The 20,008-nt window shown below is 44.1% G+C and overlaps 1 protein-coding gene across 3 annotated transcripts in view; it reads left to right on the top strand.

The window, feature by feature from the left end:
* The window catches only part of Zfand3 (zinc finger AN1-type containing 3), a 243,572-nt gene that overhangs the window by 210,484 nt on the left and 13,080 nt on the right, over nucleotides 1–20,008 (top strand). For all 3 annotated transcript variants that reach the window (XM_085679849.2, XM_085679850.2, XM_048451276.3), the window contains one exon: nucleotides 8,779–8,946. In XM_085679849.2, the coding sequence (XP_085535975.1) occupies nucleotides 8,779–8,946 (168 nt within the window). The remainder of the gene's footprint in view (nucleotides 1–8,778; nucleotides 8,947–20,008) is intronic.

Here is a 20,008-nt window from a genome sequence, read left to right as displayed (position 1 = left end):
GGTGGGGTGTAATCTATGGGGATATAATTCAGTCTGAATAGTCTTGCCAATAAAAATACCAAAATCAGGAATTGGTGTTATGCTGAGCACTGGCCCCAGAAAAGGACTGCTGTTTTTATTGCTGGTCTCACAGATTCTTCTGACTAACTACTCTTAGGATTTAGTGCCTGGAAATGCCCAGTAAATAGTAAATAGAAGAGGCACTAACAGACCAGGGTAGTGACATAACAGGTTTCCAGAAGTTTACTGGCCTTTGTGTGTGTGTTTGTAAAGCCATTTGGCATATAAGCTGGAAGAACTGCAGGGAGTTGAAGACTTTAAAGTTTCCTTGTGGGGTGCCGTGAAAAGCTGAGTGGCTTGGTTTGCCTTTCCTACTTGTTAAAATAAAATTTCAAATGAAGTTTCCTAACTGGGTTCTGAGCTGTTTGTATTATTCAACAAGTAATCAGTAAAAACTGATTGTGGATTTGTTTCCTACAGTAGCATGACAGTGATGGAAATCCAATATCAAGCCCAAGATGTGTCAGATAGTATACATAAACATGTCAAGGAGGGAGGGAGGGAGAGAGAAGAAAGATGATTTTATATAAATTACATTATTGTAATTTCTGAAATCTCGAGAATTATTAGCATGTATCAGAAGAACAGAGTCAGCCATCATATAAATCATATTCTAAGAGCAGTGGACAGAATTGCTTGACAGACAACCATCCCAGAGAAATTGATGATGTTCGTGGTCAGGTTTCTGAAACAATGGAAGACACTTGTCTTCATTTCCACTCTTGGGCCAGAGTTTGCTCCCTCCCTTGTTGTAGGGACCAGTAGGAGAAACATCCTTGCGGTGTTGCTTTATGGAAGAGCAGGAGTAGTCTTCACGGGTAATGAGAAAACCATTCCTCAGCTCAGAATCCAGCTCTAAAGAGCTCCAGCAGAAAACTGGGAGATTCAGGAAATAATAATGTCTACCTGATAGCCTTGCTGAATGTAAGTGAGTTAACGTGTGAAGTGTTCAGAACATCTGTGTCCATAGTATGTACTCTATGTTGGCATTTGGTTGCTGTTATTGCAGAAGCTTAACAAATGGAGTCTCTTCAGTCATATACCTGCCTACTTTGATGAATAGTTTTAAAAATTATTTTGGATAAGCTGTGTGTGGTGGCACATACCTTTGATTCCAGCACAAAAGAGGCAGAAATGGGTGAATCTTTGTGAGTTCATAACAAGTTTCAGGCCAGTCAGTACTATATAATATGACCAAACCAAACAAAAAATATTACATTTGACAGATGGTTACATGCAGTATGATTTGATTCATATGTCCATGTGTGCATATCTGGAGCATTCTTGAAGTAGCCGAAGTATAGAAATGGAGGGTTTGAATGGAAATAGGCATAGTTCTAAAACAGCAATCTAAACCCGTGGAATAATTAGTCCATGCCTGGGATACCAGTCCTTGAAACAACTCAGAGAACCTACTCTGTAGGAAAAACAACAAGCAGCATGAAGGACACCTGTGATTGCTGTGTCTGAAAATATCCATCTACGTCAGTTTCCTGGCTGGAGAAAGTGGGTGAAGAAAGAGTACATGACATTTTACTATTTTTTTTATAACTGTGTAAAAAGGTCTAAGATTATTGATAGGGAAAAAATGATGATGAAAGCCTGTGTGGACAGATTAATATGTTAAACATCACAGAAGGAAAACTGAGCTGATCACTGACACTGAAAGAGATGCCTTAAACTCCCAGGGTGGAATTGGAGTGGGATTAAATTAGGTGGCGCCAATCAAAGGGAAAAGATACCGAACACCTTTATTTTCCATTTCAAACATACAACCAAGCAGAATCCCTCAGACATGCTCTGCAAGTGCCTTTCTTCACTACTGGTGAGATGGTCCACTTAGATCTCATGATAAAGAGAAGCTAGATGAGTGATAGAGCTCGCTGTGGATGTAGTACGTTAGGTGGGCAGAACAGAAAGTGGCCAGGATGACACATGGAAACCAAAGCCTTTCTGATCACAATGAAGGTAAAATTCTCTCTCTGAGCAATGTTTTGTTGTTGTTGATTTTAACTTGTTACTCTGAAATTCTAGGGTCATTAGGAATATAATGAAGGGGCTATCCCATTTGAACCAAGTGCAAAAAGTAGTTTTTTAAATGGGTAATGGGAAAATTCAGTCTTAAAGCTTTTGTGGTCCACAGAGTAAAATGCCAGGAGAAGGTGAATCCAATCCCTCCACATGCTCCAAAGGCAAAACATAGGGAGAAGCCTGTAAAACAATCCCTTCCCAAGTCTCCTTTATCAGTGTTCCAGGGAGGGTGGTGGTTTTCGTGGACAGAGGTTGTAACAGCTTAAGCACCTTTAAATGGTGGAAGGAAAGACAGCAGTGATGTGTGAGGGTTCATTAATTATTGCTGTTACTGATGTTTGCACAGGCTGTTGGGATCATAAATGTCAGTCTGTCAAGAGACTGTGATAGGTGCTAAAAAAATTGATTGAGTACCTCAAAAACTGCCACAAAGCCTGAGATTAAATGGGCTCCTCTCTTTCTTAACCATGTGCAAGGTGTGGGCTTTCTTCTTTGTTGCTCTTGTCTCTAGCTCTGGGGTTCTGTGTTGTGGACTCACTGGAGCAGAGGGTGAGAGTCTGCCTGAGATTTCAGCAGGCCACAGCTACTTTTAGCAGCCTGGGGTGGGCGTGAGCTGGCAGCTGCATAGCTCCAGAAGAGTAAGAGAGCTGGGATGCAGTTTTGACAGGCCTGACACAATTCATTTGGAAATTTTCAGGAGAGAACATGAGTAATATAGACAAGAACAGTGACAGTAAGAAGCAAATGTGGATCTCTGTCAGAGACAAAACAGTTTGAGAAGCAGCATCCCTGTTTGTTGCCGTCAGGCTTCCGTTGTAAATGTATTCCTGAGTTGAAAGACTCGGTGCTAGTTACTGTCTGCACTTGGCTAGCGAAGTCCAATTAGGGGGATTTCTTTCTGTAGACATTTGTTTTTAAAACACGGTACTATGTCACACATTGAGTAGTGGCTGCCTTCAGACCAAAAAATTGGACAGAGGTAAAACAGGTGAAATTTTCCTTAGAAACTCTCGCGTGGTGTCTTTGTTAAATGCTGACTGAGAATGGGGTCTACAAGAACAGTGGACCTGACTTGGGCTACAGCAGCCTGTGTGAATATACCCAGCCTAGAGTAGGTCTCAAGAGGAAGCACTCTGGGGAGAAAATCTGCTTTGTTGGCTCTTTATGAAGGACCTTAATTAGAAGTCACTCCTAACTCCTGGGGTGGGACTGCGTCTAGCTTGCCACTGCAGCTCCTCCTGCTGCTAATGAGCATGCTCCTTTCTAGGACGTGTTTCCTCTGACAGTTAAAGCTGAGTGTGAGAGTTATTTCTGTTCGCCTTGTTCTCCACATTTAACCCTTACTGCCCAAGTTCAGCGTATGCAGATAGATGAGTTAGGTGGTTTCTGCCATTGTTCCTAAAGCTGAAAATGCTTCACGTTAGAGGGACTGAAGTTAGAAGCAAATGGCAAATAATCAAAGTTGATTCCAGGTAAACAGTAGATGGCTCCTTTAGTGTTAGCTCATGTTTGGGTCTTCTCTGGTAGTCTTTTCCTAACTGACTTAAAATTTATAATTGAATAGTTGAATTACTTAGTTCATTATTATGTAATTAGAATCTCTACACTAGACAGCTGTTTCTCTTACTTAGGCAGCTTACCCCAGGCACAACGTTTCATTAAATAATTAGCAGAGGAGATATAAAATTCTTCCATGGGCATGATGCTGAGCCTATAGACTCCTGTTTATTTCATTAGCTTCTAATTAAAACACCAAGTTGACCTGTGTGAAAATGTCAGAGAATGACTTGTTTCACCAAGAAGTGACATAAAACTCAACCACCTGGATGGCAGCGTGTAGCATGCAGTTTGGGGGCCTTCATTGCACTCCTCCTCACATTAGGTAACATTAGTGGACACTACGGGTTTTTTTTTTTCCTTTTAATATAGACCATCAATGAGGGCAGAGAAAGCCAGTGTATCCCAGAGCTTTAACTCTGTAGATCCCTTAGTATCTGGGAAGAGTGTCATGAGTCTAAGAATATAGTCTGCTGGGCAGTTCATCTAAGTGTAGAGCAGTGGTTCTCAACCTGTGGCTCTCGACCCCTTTGGGATTGAACAACCCTTTCATGGGAGTTGCATATCAGATATCCTGAATATCAGATATTTACATCACAATTTATAATGGTCGCAAGATTACAGTTGGGAAGTATCAGTGAATTAATTTTATGGTTGGGGGTCAGCACAACATAAGGAGCTGTATATATGAAAGGGTCACAGCCTTAGGAAAATTAAAGACCAACTGGTGTAGAGCCACGTAAGATTGCTGTTCACAGCACAGCTAATTACACACAGATATATTTGGTTGTAGACTGATGGAGTTGCTGAGACCCTCAGAGGAACAAGTAGGCCGGTAGTTGTAGCCAGAAACTGTTGGCCCCATCAGAGGCTTGCCTTAGACCTGCTATCCCAAGAATACTTACTTTCTATTGCCTACAAGAACATAGAACTTCTCAGTGTCTAAAGTAGTCAGAGGGACCGTATAGATTTGTTCCCTAGAGTTACTGTTGACACTCTTGGGCATATAGGCTGATAACCTGGACTGTCTTAACTTCCAGGGACCCCATCAGAAGCAGGTGCTCAGTGAAGACACCTGGCAGTAAGACTGTGCTGATATCAAATTTGATTTCCCAGCAACAGTGACATGCAAAGCAAATGCTTTTTCTTATACCTCCTCCCTGATGCCATCATATGCCTCAGGTCTTTGCTCTTGCTCACTTGACACCTGAAATTAGTTTCCTCTACAAATGGAAGTGTGTGCTCCTCAGAAGGTTGTATACTTAGCCATTTGGGCCAGACCAAAAGAGTTTTGTATTCCAGCTCTGTGCTTTTTCCAACATGTGTTCCTGTCAGAGATGTGAGTGAAAGAGGCCCATTATCAGCACCATGCATACCTTCTGTGTTTAACTTGCTCATTCATTCATTCATTCATTGGCAGGATATCACTTTGTGGCTCAGCTTTATTTACTTGTCTGTTTGTTTATTTATTTATTTTATCGGCAGGGTTCCACTATGTAGTCCTTCTGACCTGGAAGTTGCTGTGTAGATCTGAATGTCCAGAGATCTGTCTGCCTTTACTTTCTGAATGCTGATACTAAAATTGTAGTGTGCCACCATACTCAACTTTAACAATGCTGTTTTTTTTTTTTAATTAAAGTTTATTTAGGCTGTAGTGAGGGTTCGTAGGTAAAGAGCTCTTCATCCTCTTACAGAGAGCTGGAGTTTAGTTCCCCCACCAGCTGGATTTCAACTACCTGTAGCTCTTGTTCCAGAGAATCTGAAACCCTCTTCAGACCTCAGAGAACTTCCACATATATGTGGTGTGGGTGACACACACTCTTCCCTCCTCTTCCTCCCTCCTCCAAATTATTTTAAAATATAGACGTTTTCAACTTGCTTCCATTTTGTATAGACCACACCTATCATCCCAAGTTAAGAGACTTTTCTTAAAAAAATACTTCAAACAAGACCAGCAGTACAGGGTTTTGCCAGGTATATAGGGTTGTTATCACAAAGGGTGCTGTTTTTGTGGAAAAGGACCCCCAGGAGAGCAGCGTGGCTCATGCAAGGTCAATGCTTTTTGGCTGGCTGATTTGTAACGATTTACATTTAGATTGTTGCTTTTTGCTCTTGTAGAGGCAAAAAGGGGGGGGGGGGCTTGCCTGTGTGGCGGCCTTCGGAACCACACTAACTGGGTCTGGACAGCTGCTCTCAGCACAGCTAGGAAACAGACTGAACTTGCTTCCCATTGTTTACTTGGGAGAACTTCTTTAGCTGGTTTGTGGTGGGGGGAATGTCATATAGGACTGAAGAATTGAATGAGATGAGCAATGAAGCCTGTACTTGTGAAGACTGGTGCAGTGCATCTGTACACTGCTGTGCTGGGCAGCAGAGGCTGACGCTGTGGGCACACTGTCCTCACTGTCCTCCTGTTGCTGTTGGAACCATAAAGCTCAACCTACATTCCACACAGAGTGGGCTGGGGAAAGGCACAGAAATAGTCTGTGCCATTATATCCCCATGCTACAGCCCCTCAAATAGAAAACAGGTACTGCCTGGGAGAGGATTTACTCATCCAACCAGTGCTTGGTGTAGCAATGGGAGGCATATCAATCAGTAAGCAGGTGAGCATGCCCTCCCCCCAGAAGAGCGAAGGGATGTTTGGTTTTCATTCCTGTGACAGACATCCAGCAGGCGAGATTCTTAGGTTTGGTTTTGCTCATGGTTTCAGTCTATTGCTGAAGGGAGGGCAACTGGAACAGCTCACATCCTGACACACAGGAAGGGTCCAGTGCAAGATGGTCCCCCGCGGGGCACACACCCCCAGTGACCTCCTTCCCCAGCCAGGCCCTGTCTTCCACAGTTGTACCATTTCCCACCCATCTCTGTAGAGTTTGAAAACTAGTGGAGCTGTCAGCAGATTGTCACAGGGTTGCCTCACAGACACAGCCTTACTAATCCCTGATTATCTGGTCAGATTAACAAGACTAACCCTCCCAGGAGAAATGTGAGGCAGGAAAAGAGAGGACCGGGATAGTGTGGATGGGGAGCAGGGTGACCCACATGTGATGATCCAGGAACAAAACTTAATTGACATGTCCCTGTGGAGCAGAGACTTAAAGGGTTCTGTGTTCCCCTGGATGAGCAGTGCTGTACAGGGGGAATGGAAAGGAACTAAGAGACAGTCTGGAGGTGCATGTAGGTGGAAGTAAGGAAGAAAGCAGGACATGGTGGGAGAGAGATTGGAAGGATAGAGTGGCAGTACCTTTTGAGGTTCTTGATAAGCACTTCAACCTCTTCTTGGGGAGGGTTGGTAGTGGTTTAAAGCAAGGAGGTGATCTGGGAGACGGTCCAGGGCTTCCTGATGATCTAGGCTGGGTGCGGTGACTGGTTTTGACCACAGCAAGTAAATCTGGTTGGTGAGATTTGGTGATAACACAAAACTACCCTGGACCTGTGGACAGAGCTACCTTCCCAGGAAGCAGTGGTGGCCATTGTGGGTATAGGAGCCCCATGTATGAGCAAGATGGCCAGTGTCCCTTCCCTGGTTGTACTGCTTACACTGGAACAAGTATGTACCTCAGAGTGACTTCTGACCAGCCAGCCTGAGCAAGGACAGAAGTGATTTAAACCTGACTACATTTTAGTTATTTTCTGAGGTTACATAAGGATAAAATTGTTGTTCATCATACCTTCCTAGAGCTGTCATTGGTCTATGGTGCCAAATTCTTCCTCGATGGCCCCTCCTTCACCCAGTGCAGGCAGAGACATTGCTCGTGAACAAGCAGAACTCCTGTCTGTCAAGTACGGCATGTATCAATACCAGAACCTGGCATGTGTGTTTATCTTTCTGAGGAACTAGTTATCAGTCACCCGTAAAAGGTCATTTGGGAGTATAGAATTAAACTGAGCACTGGGGTTGAAGCAAGCAAAGCAAGTGTAGGCTGGTATTTCTGGGTTTTTTGTTTGTTTGTTTTTGAAGAGTTATTGTCTTGGGACTGGAGAGGTGACTCAGTGGTTAAGTGTTGAACACTGCTCTTGCTGAACACCTGCATTCAGTTCCCAGCACCCACATCAGTTGTTCCCAGCCACCTGTAACTCCATCTCTGGGGACTCTGGCACTGTTCTGACCTTCATGAGCACCCGTACTCTTGTATATCCTATCCCCGTGATTAAAAATGAAATCTTTGCTGTTGTTGTTGTTGATGTTATTTTGAGACTGGGTTTCTCTATGTGTCCTTGGTTGTCTTGTAACTTGCTTTATAGACTAGACTGGCCTTAAACTCAGAGATCCACCTGCTATGGCCTCCTGAGTGCTGGGATTAAAAGTGTATGCTACTCCTCCCTGTCCCTCACCCCCACCCCCAGCTTAAAATAAAGTCTTAAAGAAAAAAGTTACAGTCTTGGGCAAGGATGTAAGTTTATAAGCGATTTCTATAAATCAGAGGCCTGGATTTGTCTCCCAGCTTTATAATCTTTGTCCTTGGGATATAGGACTAAGAGGATCAAAGGTCATCTCCTAATACAGAGATTCTCAATCTGTGGGTCGTAACTTCTGACTCCTGACCTCCTTTGACCTTCCCCCACAGGGGTCACATACCAGATATCCTGCATATTGGACATTTACATTATGATTCATAACAGTATCAGAAATACAGTTATGAAGTAGCACTGAGATAATTTTGATGGTTGAAGGTCATGACAACATGAGGAACTGTATTATAAAGCATTGCAGCATTGGGAAGGTTGGGAACCACGGCTCTAATACATAGCAAATTTGTGGCCAACTTGGGCTGGAGACCCTGACTCCAGAACAAAAATAAAATGCCTGTGTGAGGATGAGTAAGTACCCAGGAATAGGTAAATAGCCAGTGCAGGTGAGCACTGGGGTTCTGTGCAATGGGGCTGTTGTAAAGTGGGGGTCCCATCTCTATCTGGAATGCTCTCCTTGTGAAAACATCTAGTTCCAGAAATCCAACATAGAGTTGCCACCCTGAACTCAGGCTGGCTTGTTGGGAGGTACGTGCTTGTCCCAGTGCTCACACTGGTCGAGTTCCTGGTCAGGAACAGTACCATGACACTACTCTGGACAGTCTTGTCTGCCCCGACAGGCACTAATCCTCATTCCTAAATGTGTTGTTTTGTTAGATTCCCAGTCTGACAACGAGGCTTCACCTGTGAAACGGCCAAGACTACTAGAGAGTACTGAGCGGCCTGAGGAGAGCGGCCGGTCAAAGCAGAAGAGTCGGCGTAGGTGCTTCCAGTGTCAGACCAAGCTGGAGCTGGTGCAGCAGGAACTGGGATCCTGTCGCTGTGGTGAGCACCCTTCCTAAGGCACCTTCCTGATACCATGCTGTCTCAGACATGGCTGCTGTTTCCATTGTTTCCCTGGTCTGCACTCTACATCCTTCCCATTGTGACTAGAAATTAACCAGACTCTCAAGTCTGTGCTGTGTCCCTTGAAACTGAGAGACTGAACTCATCTTAGATGAGCCTTTATTAGCAGATACTTTCTCCCCATACCCCTTTTCAGTTATGGTCTGATGAGAAGTCCTTCTTCTGGAACCCTCATTGATCCGCTGAGTTAACACCTTGACTTGACTCTCCAGTGCAGCCACTTTTTAAGGTTCTGCACATGGATGTAATTTTTTCAACTGTTTGTCTTGTACACTGGAACAAAACATAGGCAACATTCCACTTTTCTTTTTGACTAATATATTATGCCACAAAGGTAAAATTGTGGCTGTGTTATTTTAGGAACACTTACAGTTTTTATGCCCTTATTTTTATTTCTTAATTTTGAAACATGAGAAGAACTTTTGAAATTTGAGAAGAACTGATCTGTGGAACAGAGGTGTCATCTGGTAGACGCTGAGCCTGACTTTAGCCTGAGAACTCTCCATCTCCTGGTCCAGGAAATGGGCTTTCCTTCCCCTTCACTTTTTGGCCATCCTGTATTTTGTAGTACCTTGTATAGTTGTAAAGTTGATCTTTTGGGGGCATTGTCTGTCCTCTGCTGTGGAAGTGGGGAAGCAGCGCATGGACTGATTTCTTGTGAGCCTTAGGTTGGAACAGCTATTTTTGGCATGAACCCATCTGTGTTTGACTCTCTCTCTCTCTCTCTCTCTCTCTCTCTCTCTCTCTCTCATATATCAACTCTGGGGACAAGGAGATGGGGTGTGGCATTCAGTTCTGCTGTGGTTTTCAGCGATTCACTCAAGAGCTGTGTTGAGAAGCATCCCTGGCCATTTTTTTATATTTTTCAAAAAGCCTTTATTATGTAGGCTTTTTGTTTCTAGTTAGAATGGTAGAAATGTTCCTGTTTCCTCCTCAGAAGTGACTGGGTCCTTGGTGGAATGCAGGACTTGCTGAGACAGATAAAACAGTTGGTTCCTTAGTGCTTGCTGCCTTGCCTCTGGCGGTGGCTAATGCTTCTGCTTCTCCTCAGGCAAGCAAGGGAGAGTTCTCAAAGTAGTTTGGAAGCTCCAGGGTTCTGCATTTGCCCTGCAGTTTGGATGCAAACCACTTTTTCCCCAAAGATCTTAGCACCTAGCTGAAAAAAAGTAAAGAAATAGTTATGTAGATGGCCTTGTGCCTTTTCCTGTTGCCAGTACCATCAAAGTATCTCAGTTAAGCCACAAGCTCTTCACCTCCTGCCCAGAAGACTGGGTCTCTTAAGTAGGGTTCACCTTAGACCCTCATTCTTTCTCAGTTACCTAACAGCATATAGTCCCTTGTCCAGTTCCAAGATGAAAGTCCCTTCAGAGAACGGTCTTCCTAGAGCGTTGGAGTTCACTCTGGTTCACTGAGAGCTTTTACCAGGAGCCCAGAAAAAATGAAATGAGGGAGTCACCTGCCACTGTTTAAAAGATGAAGGACAGCAGGGGAACAGCTCTTGGGCTCGCTTTGACAAACTGCTTTGTGTACCTCCCTCCTGCTTGCCTGCCTATTCCTCAAGGAAAAGTAGAGTTGTGTGTTGATTTGCTTAAGATACATGGCATGTTGGGAAGACACTAAGCACCCTGGAAGGTGTTAGAGGGTATTTACTACTGAATGCAAAGAATCATAGTTGTTGAACTCAAAACAGAACACTTCTCCACTGCAGAAAAATCTTCCTCTATGTATGTTTGCAGTTTTCTCTCCCATCCCCCTTCCATTCGGTACAGGTTATTAACTGCTGACAAGAAATTCACATCTCATAAATAATGCTTAAGAGCTATTGCTATAGAAATTGAATGTGTTATGAATTGTGATGGGCCTTTTTGTAGCATGCGATGCCTAGAGCAAGAAGAACAGAGGATGTCATTTTCATTAATTTCTAATGAGGTGCCAATTAAAGGCAGAGAAGACGCTCCAAAGGGAAGAGTGTCCAGGCTCCCCGAATCCTCCGCCCCGGGGCTGTCATCCAAGGTCTGCTAGCAAAGCCTTCTCTAAAAATTCCATTAAATTACAGTCTCATGGAGAGTGCACATAGACACGTTCAGCTTCCCTTTGATCTTCAAAAGAACAATTTGTAAGGCGAGTTCTGAGCCTTCTCACATAGGACAGCTGTAGGTGATAGGAATTGTTAATTGCCAGGATGTTCTCTGCGTTTTCAGTAAGGGGTGAATCTGCTTCACTGTGACTAGATAACCTTTAAGTCAACAATACCAAAAGAACGCTCTTTTCCTGTGAAAGCTGCCTGCCTGCCTGCCAATTAGAAAAGGCTTGTGGTGTGGGTGGGACAGGCCTGCATCCTAGAGCATCTTCCACAGCCCCTTCTCAGGACAGAAGACAGTCACAAAGAATAGGTTTGCCTGTTGTGTTTCTACTTGACAGAGTAACAGAACTGATCATTCCTGTTGGAGGAGTCTAAGTCTGGCCATTGTCACTGAGTGTGGGCCATGTACAGCACCTGAATTCTGTGTGCTGTCGCCCCCTCAGCGTGGTTTTGTGATCGCTGTGCATTGCTTCTCAAGAATTACCTGTCAAATAAGAACTGTGTATGGTTTTGCATGTTTTTAGTATGTGGTGACTCAACCAACTCCACAGGACAGTGCTGCTTTTATGACCTCATGCTAATCTCACTTTCCTGATGGATTTCAAAGTAAGTTTTCTGTTTACCTCAGAAAACGCATGATGGCTGTGGCTGGTCCTCTGCAGCCTGTTGTCTCCACATGCCTCTGAGGTCCTTGCCTCTGTCCTCACTGTCAGACCAAAGGGACAGGTGTGTGTTGAGATGATGTTATAAAGCATTTTACTTAGTTTTGTGAGGAGTAAGAGACACATAGGATAAGTTCATAGACTAGGGCTCAGTGTGGCCCTGTGAGAACTAGCTGGGTGGTATGTTGGGACGTACTTGCTGGCCCACTCCCAGAGGTCCTAGTTCAGTGAAATAAGCCCCATGTGACTGTTGATACCACGCTGAACACCCTCAGTCTTGGAAGATTCTTTGGACCATCCAAACAAATTAGCAGTGCTTCCCAGATCTTGTTTTCAACTCTATTTGAAAATATATTTTCCCATCAACCATTTGAGCTAGTTGTGACCATCATGGCCTTCTGTAAATTGTTTGCGGACACAGACAGACACGCTGTTCTGCAGAGCCAGTCCCAGCAGCACAAGCCTACTTCAGGGAACGCACACCTGTGCCCATGTTCCACTTGTGTCTGTTGTTTTAGTGATGTTCTTTTTCCAAAACTGCTTTCTCCGTCAGTGATGAGTCCATTTCTGGTCCATGATGAGATGGTAGGTTTAGTATCTTTAATGTAATCTGTTTTAATGTAGGACATTCTTACAAACTTCCTGTTTTACAATATCACCTTTTATTTTTTATTATACATTTTTATTGATATTTATTGAACTCTACATTTTTCTCTACTCCCCTCCTGCCTCTCCCCTCCCCCTTTCAACCCTCCCCCAAGGTCCCCATACTCAGGAGATCTTGTCTTTTTCTAATTTCTCCTTCCCATGTAGATTAGATCTATGTAAGTCTCTCTTAGTGTCCACATTGTTGTCTAAGTTCTCTGGGATTGTGGTTTGTAGATTGGGTTTCTTTGCTTTATATTTAAAAACCACCTATGAATGAGTACATGTGATAATTGCCTTTCTGTGTCTGGGTTACCTCATTCAAAATAATATTTTCTAGCTCCATCTATTTTCCTGCAAAATTCAAGCTATCATTTATTTTCTGCTGTGTAGTACTCCATTGTGTAAATGTACCACATTTTCCTTATCCATTCTTTGGTCGAGTTGTTTTGTTTTGCATTTCTCTGATGACTAAGTATATTGAACATTTCTTTAAGTGTCTTTCAGCCATTTTAGATTCCTCTGTTGAGAGTTCTCTGTTTAGATCTGTACTTCTTCTTCTTCTTTTTTTTTTAATTGGATTGTGTGATCTTTTGGTGTCCAATTTCTTGAGTTCTTTGTATATTTTGGAGATCAGATCTCTGTCTGAAGTGGGGTTAGTGAAGATCTTTTCTCATTCTGTAGGCTGTCGTTTTGTCTTGTTGACCATGTCCTTTGCCTTACAGAAGCTTTTCAGTTTCAGGAGGTCCCATTTATTAATTGTTTCTCTGAGTGTCTGTGCTGCTGGGGTTATATTTAGGAAGTGGTTCCCTGTGCCAATGTGTTCAAGTGTACTTCCCACTTTCTCTTCTATAAGGTTCAGTGTGGCTGGCTTTATGTTGAGGTCTTTGACCCTTTTGGACTTGAGTTTTGTGCATGGTGATAGATATGGGTCTATTTTCATTTTTCTACATGTTGATACCAGTTATGCCAGCACCACTTGTTAAATATGCTTTTTTTTCACTTGATATTTTTTGCTTCTTTATCTAAGATCAGGTGTTCAAAGATGTGTGGATTGATATCTGGGTCTTCTATTCGGTTCCATTGGTCCTCCTGTCTGTTCTTATGCCAGTACCAGGCTGTTTCCAGTACTGTAGCTCTGTAGTAGAGTTTGAAGTCAGGTATTGTGATGCCTCCAGAAGTTCTTTTATTGTACAAGATTGTTTTGGCTATTCTGGGTTTTTTGCTTTTCCATATGAAATTGAGTACCGTTCTTTTCAGGTTTTTGAAGAATTTTGCTGGGATTTCGATGGGCCTTGCATTGAATCTGTTAATATCACCTTTTAAAATATGTCCTTCTGTTGTCCACACACACAGGTACACGCACATTTTTATAGGTTTTTAAATTGTTTAGGATCTGTTTCTTAATGATTTTAGTTGGTCTTTGTCATCGGTTACAGTACTGCACTGTGGTGATGTTTTGCCCAGTTTCCCTCTGGGATGCTCCGTGTCCGTGAGCTCTCGGTACTGACGTTATTTGATTCACATGCACACCCCAGCCAAGCTCTTCCACCTTCCATAGTTTACCTGATAAGCTACCTGTGGGAAATACTTTAACAATATTTTAATGCCCTGCCTTCATCAAAATGTCCTTGGAGGCTAGACACTGTGCTACACACCTTTAATCCCTGCACCCTGGAGACAGAGGCAGGCAGATCTTTATGAGTTTGATGCTAGTCTGGTCTATTTAGAAAGTTCCAGACCAGCTAAAGATGCGTTGGGAGACCGTCTCAAAAAAACAAACAAAAGATGTCCTTGAGGTTTGGCGTATAGTTGTGAATCTTGCCTGAACTGGCCTCATGTAGTTCACAATGATTTGATTCCACAGTTGCCATTTGATACCAATGTTCTCTAAGTGGGGCCTCTTTCCTTCTCATTTGTTTACCTGTGGCTTTGGTGGACTCCCTCCACCCCACTGGATTACAAGTCAGTGCTAGATACAATATTCTCATTACTCACTGTGTTCCACATTTGACCAAAAGGAAGTTCCTTCAACCAGGCTCCTCTCTCCAGTGAGGGGGTGAGGGAGGAGAAGGTTCAGGTCCTCACTCTTTGGCATAGCAAGATGTGTCTAAATCAGAGGATTACTTCCTCCTGCTGGAGCCAGCTACTTATCCAAGGATACAGAAAATGGTTTTTGTATGCAGTGATTCGGTAGGCCTGATAGGAAGGCATGCACACAGTTTGTTTTGTTTTGTTTTGTTTTGTTTTTAAAAGCACCACCAGACAGCCCATCACCAGAGTTGTTACCAAGCTACAAGACACATTTAGAGCATACAGGCAGGGCTTCATCCCACCTGGAAGACTCTGGACAGGTGTCTACAGGTAAGGCTTTAAGGAAGAGTGTGGCTTAGATGTAGGAAAAGACGAATGCTTGGGCATCAGTGGTTATAGAGATGGTACCTGCATCTGGATGGAACTGGTATCAGGAGGCAAAGGGCTACTGGAAAGAAAAAAGTTTCAGTTCTGGGTTGAGTTTGTGTGTTGGCTTGGGTGAGCACCATCAGTGGTTTTGGATATAGTTAATGTGTTCTAGCATTGTCTTTAACTCAAGCACACAGGCTAGTAGAGATCCTCTACCCTAGCCAGAACTGATCTGGCTGGTGAGATAAAGAGACCCACCCTGCAGGAGTCTGGTAATGAAGGTTCAAGTTTCTCCCATATTCCCAAGGCAGCAACTCGGATGTGTGATACCCATGACTGCAGAGGAAGGTGTGTCTTGTCCCTACTTCCAAAAGGACAGAAAACCCTCTGGTGGAAATTACCATACACAAGAGAAGCAAAAGGTGTTAGGAGCCATGTGGCAGGTTGAGAGATCCCCTCCACCATCTCTTCTTCACCCACACTGTGCTTTTATGAAACACGGTGACTGACCCTTTAATATATAAGAATTCTGAATTCCTGTCCTGCTTATCTATCACGGCAAGTGAAAGTATCATCTGCACCCACTCTAGCGGCCCAGCTTGTCATTGGTGCTTGGCCAGGGCAGTGCAGAGACGCACAAACGTGGATGCTGCCCTTCCCCAAGTGAAACAAGCACCAAGATTTAAACTCTTCATGCACAGAATACCCAGAGCTTGTCTGCTGCCTGTACCACCTCCCCACCTCTCCCTACTGACACCCAATCTCATGACGTGGAGGGTTCCTTCTCAGTGACAGCACCATGATTGTGTGCATGAGCCTGCTGGACAGCTTACCCTGCCTAGAATGCATTTTGTTGACAAGGGGATTATTCTAAAAAGAACTACTGATATTTTATAGTTTTGATTTAGTAATAAATAATTTTTTCAGGAAGATTTTTTTTAAACTTTTTAAAAATTAATATACCGTAACATTTTACTTGCCATAAGATTTTTCCATTTTGCAATTCAGAAAGTTTTTGTAAATTCATGATTCTATCACCATATGGCTTTCTGGAAGGACTCAGTCCCTCTCTAGTCTTTCACTTTCCTGCCCTAGAGATTTGCTCTTTCTAGAATTGTATTATTAGTGGGTAGATATGTGGGGTGGAGTGTTAAGTGGAGACTTGCATCTAACATCTAACGTTAGCTACAGCCAGCAGCCTTCCTAGTGTCCTGTTCCAGTTCCCAGTTCGTCATGGTGCTTCAGGTTCTTGCTTCTCTGTGCCCTTGGCAACCTCAGTACTCAATCTTTCCTCTCCGACTGCCTAGCAAGCCCGGTGTTAATAATTTTCTTCTCCTTGGACCAGGGAGCATCTTACATACATGAGCATCTTTTCCTTGTGCTTTGGCCATGTAGACATCTTGAAGCATCTCTTCACCTTTCAAACATTGCTCATTTTAGAAAAAGAGTGTCACAACAGAACCAACCAGGCTAGTGGGATGGAGACCACAGGACCCACCCTGAAGCAGCTCCTGCCTTTGAGTCTGGTGATGACAGCTCAGAGTCGCTATCCCAATAGTTTCCAACCCCCACATACAAATACCTGTCTGCATTTACTTAAGTCTTTTAAAAATTTCTTAGTCATGTTTTATGTTATCAGTATATGTCTTTGTTCAGGTGTCCCTGTGTGTTTTGAATATCTGATGGTGCTATGCTTGGGATCCACAGTGCTTGCTGTAAGATCGCTGCTCCCTCAGGAAACAGTTGATTTTCCTGGAGCATCTCTAGTCCTGAATCCAGGCTAAACTTCCTGTTAGTTCTCCATTCTGTAAGATGCTGCACACGCATGGCATGCCACCTGTGGACACGCAGTCTGCACTTTTCCCATTCTGTGTGCCTTTCTCTTATTTCTTGTCTCTTTCTCAGATAGACATGCAGGAGGAAGCTGTTAGGTTAAATACTAAGTCTACACCTCTAGTATCCTTACCTTTCTTTGGTCTTCAGTTGAAATTACATCTTTTCGGCATTAAGTACGACTTAAGGGTGAATTTCCCATAGCTGCCCTCACGTGGTGAGGGTTAGGGGTTGCACTTAAGAAACGTGTCCAGGACAGTGTAGGGAACATTCACAAAGAGCCTGCAGAAGCAGGTGGTCTGGAGAGGAAGCCGTGTGTGGCCTGTTGGAATGTTTTGTTACCCCACAGCCTCACTTGTTTACAGGGTGAGGCAGTCACTTCCTGAAGTACACTGTGGACGACAGTGCTTGGTGTGGCTGTTGCCTGCTTATGGCAGTGCCTGTCAGCTGTCAGCTAGAGGCTCCAGTTGTTAGCACGCCTCCCTGTTACCCCTTCCTGCCCTCCTGTCTGCACAACCCAGTATGTATTGTGAGTTATTTATGTCATTTGGTCTCTGCTAAAATAGCATCTTTGTTTCCTTAACCTCCATTTAGTTAAGCCCTGAATTTCTGCTTGGATCTAGGGCTCCTATAAGTGATCTCTAGACTAAACTATCAGATAGGGTGAGGTTGCCTGTTTTGTTTAATTCCAATTATTTTATGATTGTGGCTTTAATTTCTCAACTTTGGGGAAAAGTATACTTCATAGACAAACTGTGTTTACTTTGAGTTCTTGAGGTCACAGAAACTTGAGGTCATAGCTTACTGTGTGGGACCACACTTGTCTCCTACCCCAGCCCTAGACGGATGCTATTATCTAGAATGCAAGTGAGGAAGGACCTTAGCACTCCTGTGTTGGGATAACCCAACAATTGGTCACGTTGCCAATATAGGGAAACCCTCACCTGGTGAGGTGTGGCATACTTTATTCCCACTCATTCTGCCATTCAGAGATGTCCCACAAGGTCTCTTCCTTACTGAGCTTTTCTGTCACCAGCTGGAGTACAGTGGCTTAGACCTTCTAAAACTCCAGTCCCTAGTGGCTGCAGAAATGGTGTCGGACTGTCCAGAACTGAATGCTGGGAGAAAGAAGAGAGAGTCAGAGAGAAGCCATGGTTCCTCCAGCTGATCTTCTTTTAATACAATCTTACTTGATCAAGTGACCACATGGTAAAACCCTGTCTGCATGGCTGCTCCTCTTTCCTGACTGCAAGCACTACAGGGTGGGGGGGCCATGTTTACTCTTCTGCCTGGCCCAACCCCAACACCATCCACAGTGTACAGTAACATGCAGTGACTGTGGGAACAGATTGGGGATCTTTTGGGGGACATAAACAATAGTGCCAGTGATCATCTGTCCTTATTCAGAACTTTGGTTGTGTTTAAATAAGGCATTGTAGAACAGGGTTACCTTGGTTTTTAGAAACAGATAGTCAAACTTTGAAATTAAGTAATCAGAAATGCTAAAGGATTTGAGCGCACATCTTGTTTTTTGGTCTCCAAACATGGGGCACCGTAAATGTTGAGGAGGTGGCCGTAGCCCATGCTGTTCATTTTCAGCCTGTAGAGGTTGGTGAGTGGTAAGCATGTATGCAGGGAAATGGCTGCTGGGTGTGTGCGGTTTCCCTGGGCTGCTGATGGGTTGTTGTTTTGTTGTTCTTTTTTAAGATCCGTGTATTTTTATGTGTATGAGTATTTTGCCTGCATGTATGTATGTGGCACTGCGTGTGTGTCTGGTGCCCACTGAAGTCAGAAGAGGCTGTTGGATCCCCTGGCACTGGAGTTATAGTTGGTTGTGAGCCACCATGTGGGTGCTAGGAACTGAATCTAGGTCTTCTGGAAGAATAGCAAGTGCTCTTAACCAAACCCCACCCTCCTATGCCGCTATTAAGTTGTGTTCTGTGTGTTGCTTGAACCTTATCTAAACACAGTATTTCTGGAGGACAGGGTCCGTATCATTGCCTTCCACTGCCACTAGTGCGTGTGTTCTGTTCTTCCTGGCACTGATTCATGTCCTCACTGCCCATGGAAATGGACCTCCTTTCAGGGCACACTGTGTGGTTGACCTCCCTGGATGCCCCGGTTTTTACCATGGCCTGATTATATCCATCTTGTTTGCAGCTGGTTTCTTGCTTTGCTTCCTGTGACCTGAAACTGTTTTTCCTCCATGCATCTCAGCATTCTTTCGCTACAGGAAGCATTGGCTTCTTTCCCCTCTGCTCAGCCAGCATGTGTGCAGACAGCCAGTAAAGATGCTGACTCCCTGAGCCTGTTGCTTCCTTCCCTTGCTGGACCAATGACTCAGTTCTGGCACTTGACTCCTTTGTTAGAAGGGATTTTGGTGCCACCTTTCCTCCAAGACTAATGTCAGTAAAGTTTGTGTCTTATTCTAGACAATACCTTTATCTACTTGATGAGGTCACACAACACAGGTCCTGGAGACACAGACTCGAAGGACGCAGCCACTTTCCTATCTTGTTGCCAGCAGGAGACAGAATACCATTCTATGGTAATAGCTGCAGAAACTAGTTCCCCTGAGCGCATCTTAAAGACCAGTGTGTCTTCCATGAACCTCAGTCCTATCACTGTGTGATGTCTTCTTGGGTTGTTGACTCTCACTGTGCTGGGTGTTGTGGCTTTACAGCTATTCAGTCCTGAGACTCAGAACCAGGGTACTAGGGAGCCAAGTCCCTGGGACAGAACTGCAAGGACTATGAGAGGCCTGGGCTGGACTGGCTGAGAAGCTGCTTCATTCCTGTCTGATAGGAAAGAGAGCTTCCACAATTCAGGTCTGCTGAAATAGACTTGACACAGCGGAGTTCTGAGACAAAACAGAAAAAGTGATTGACAGTTTTGTGGTTCACTGGAGTGCTCAGAACAGCCAGATAGCTGGCCTCTCAGCACCTGCCCTGTCACACCTGTGGGTGTGTGGTTACCCTCTTCCCCTTCTTCCAGGAGGCTTTGCAGACAAAAAAGTACATGCAGAAAGCTACCTAGTATAGGCATCACCGTACTCAATGATTGGCTTTCCCAGAGACTCCCCTACTGTCAGACAGGACAGGGGACCCCTTTGTGTCAAAGTGGACAGGGTGATCAGAGGCCTAACCACCCGTGCACGCGTTAAACTGTGCAGTGCCTGGAGGACAGGTCATGTTGGCCTATGACAATACCCAGCTATTGCTGTAGCCTTCCAGAGGCTTCCTCCACTCTGACACTTCTTCTAGGAAGGCCCACAGGGCCATAGGTGCTGTGTGAATTCTAATTGGTCTTAATAATAGAAACCCCAAGTCAGGTATAGGGGTAAAAGCTGAAAGGT

The sequence above is a fragment of the Myodes glareolus genome, chromosome 18 (assembly GCF_982192425.1).
Source record: "Myodes glareolus chromosome 18, mMyoGla1.1, whole genome shotgun sequence".
Lineage (NCBI taxonomy): Eukaryota > Metazoa > Chordata > Mammalia > Rodentia > Cricetidae > Myodes > Myodes glareolus.
This window is presented reverse-complemented; position numbering and strand designations above follow the sequence as displayed.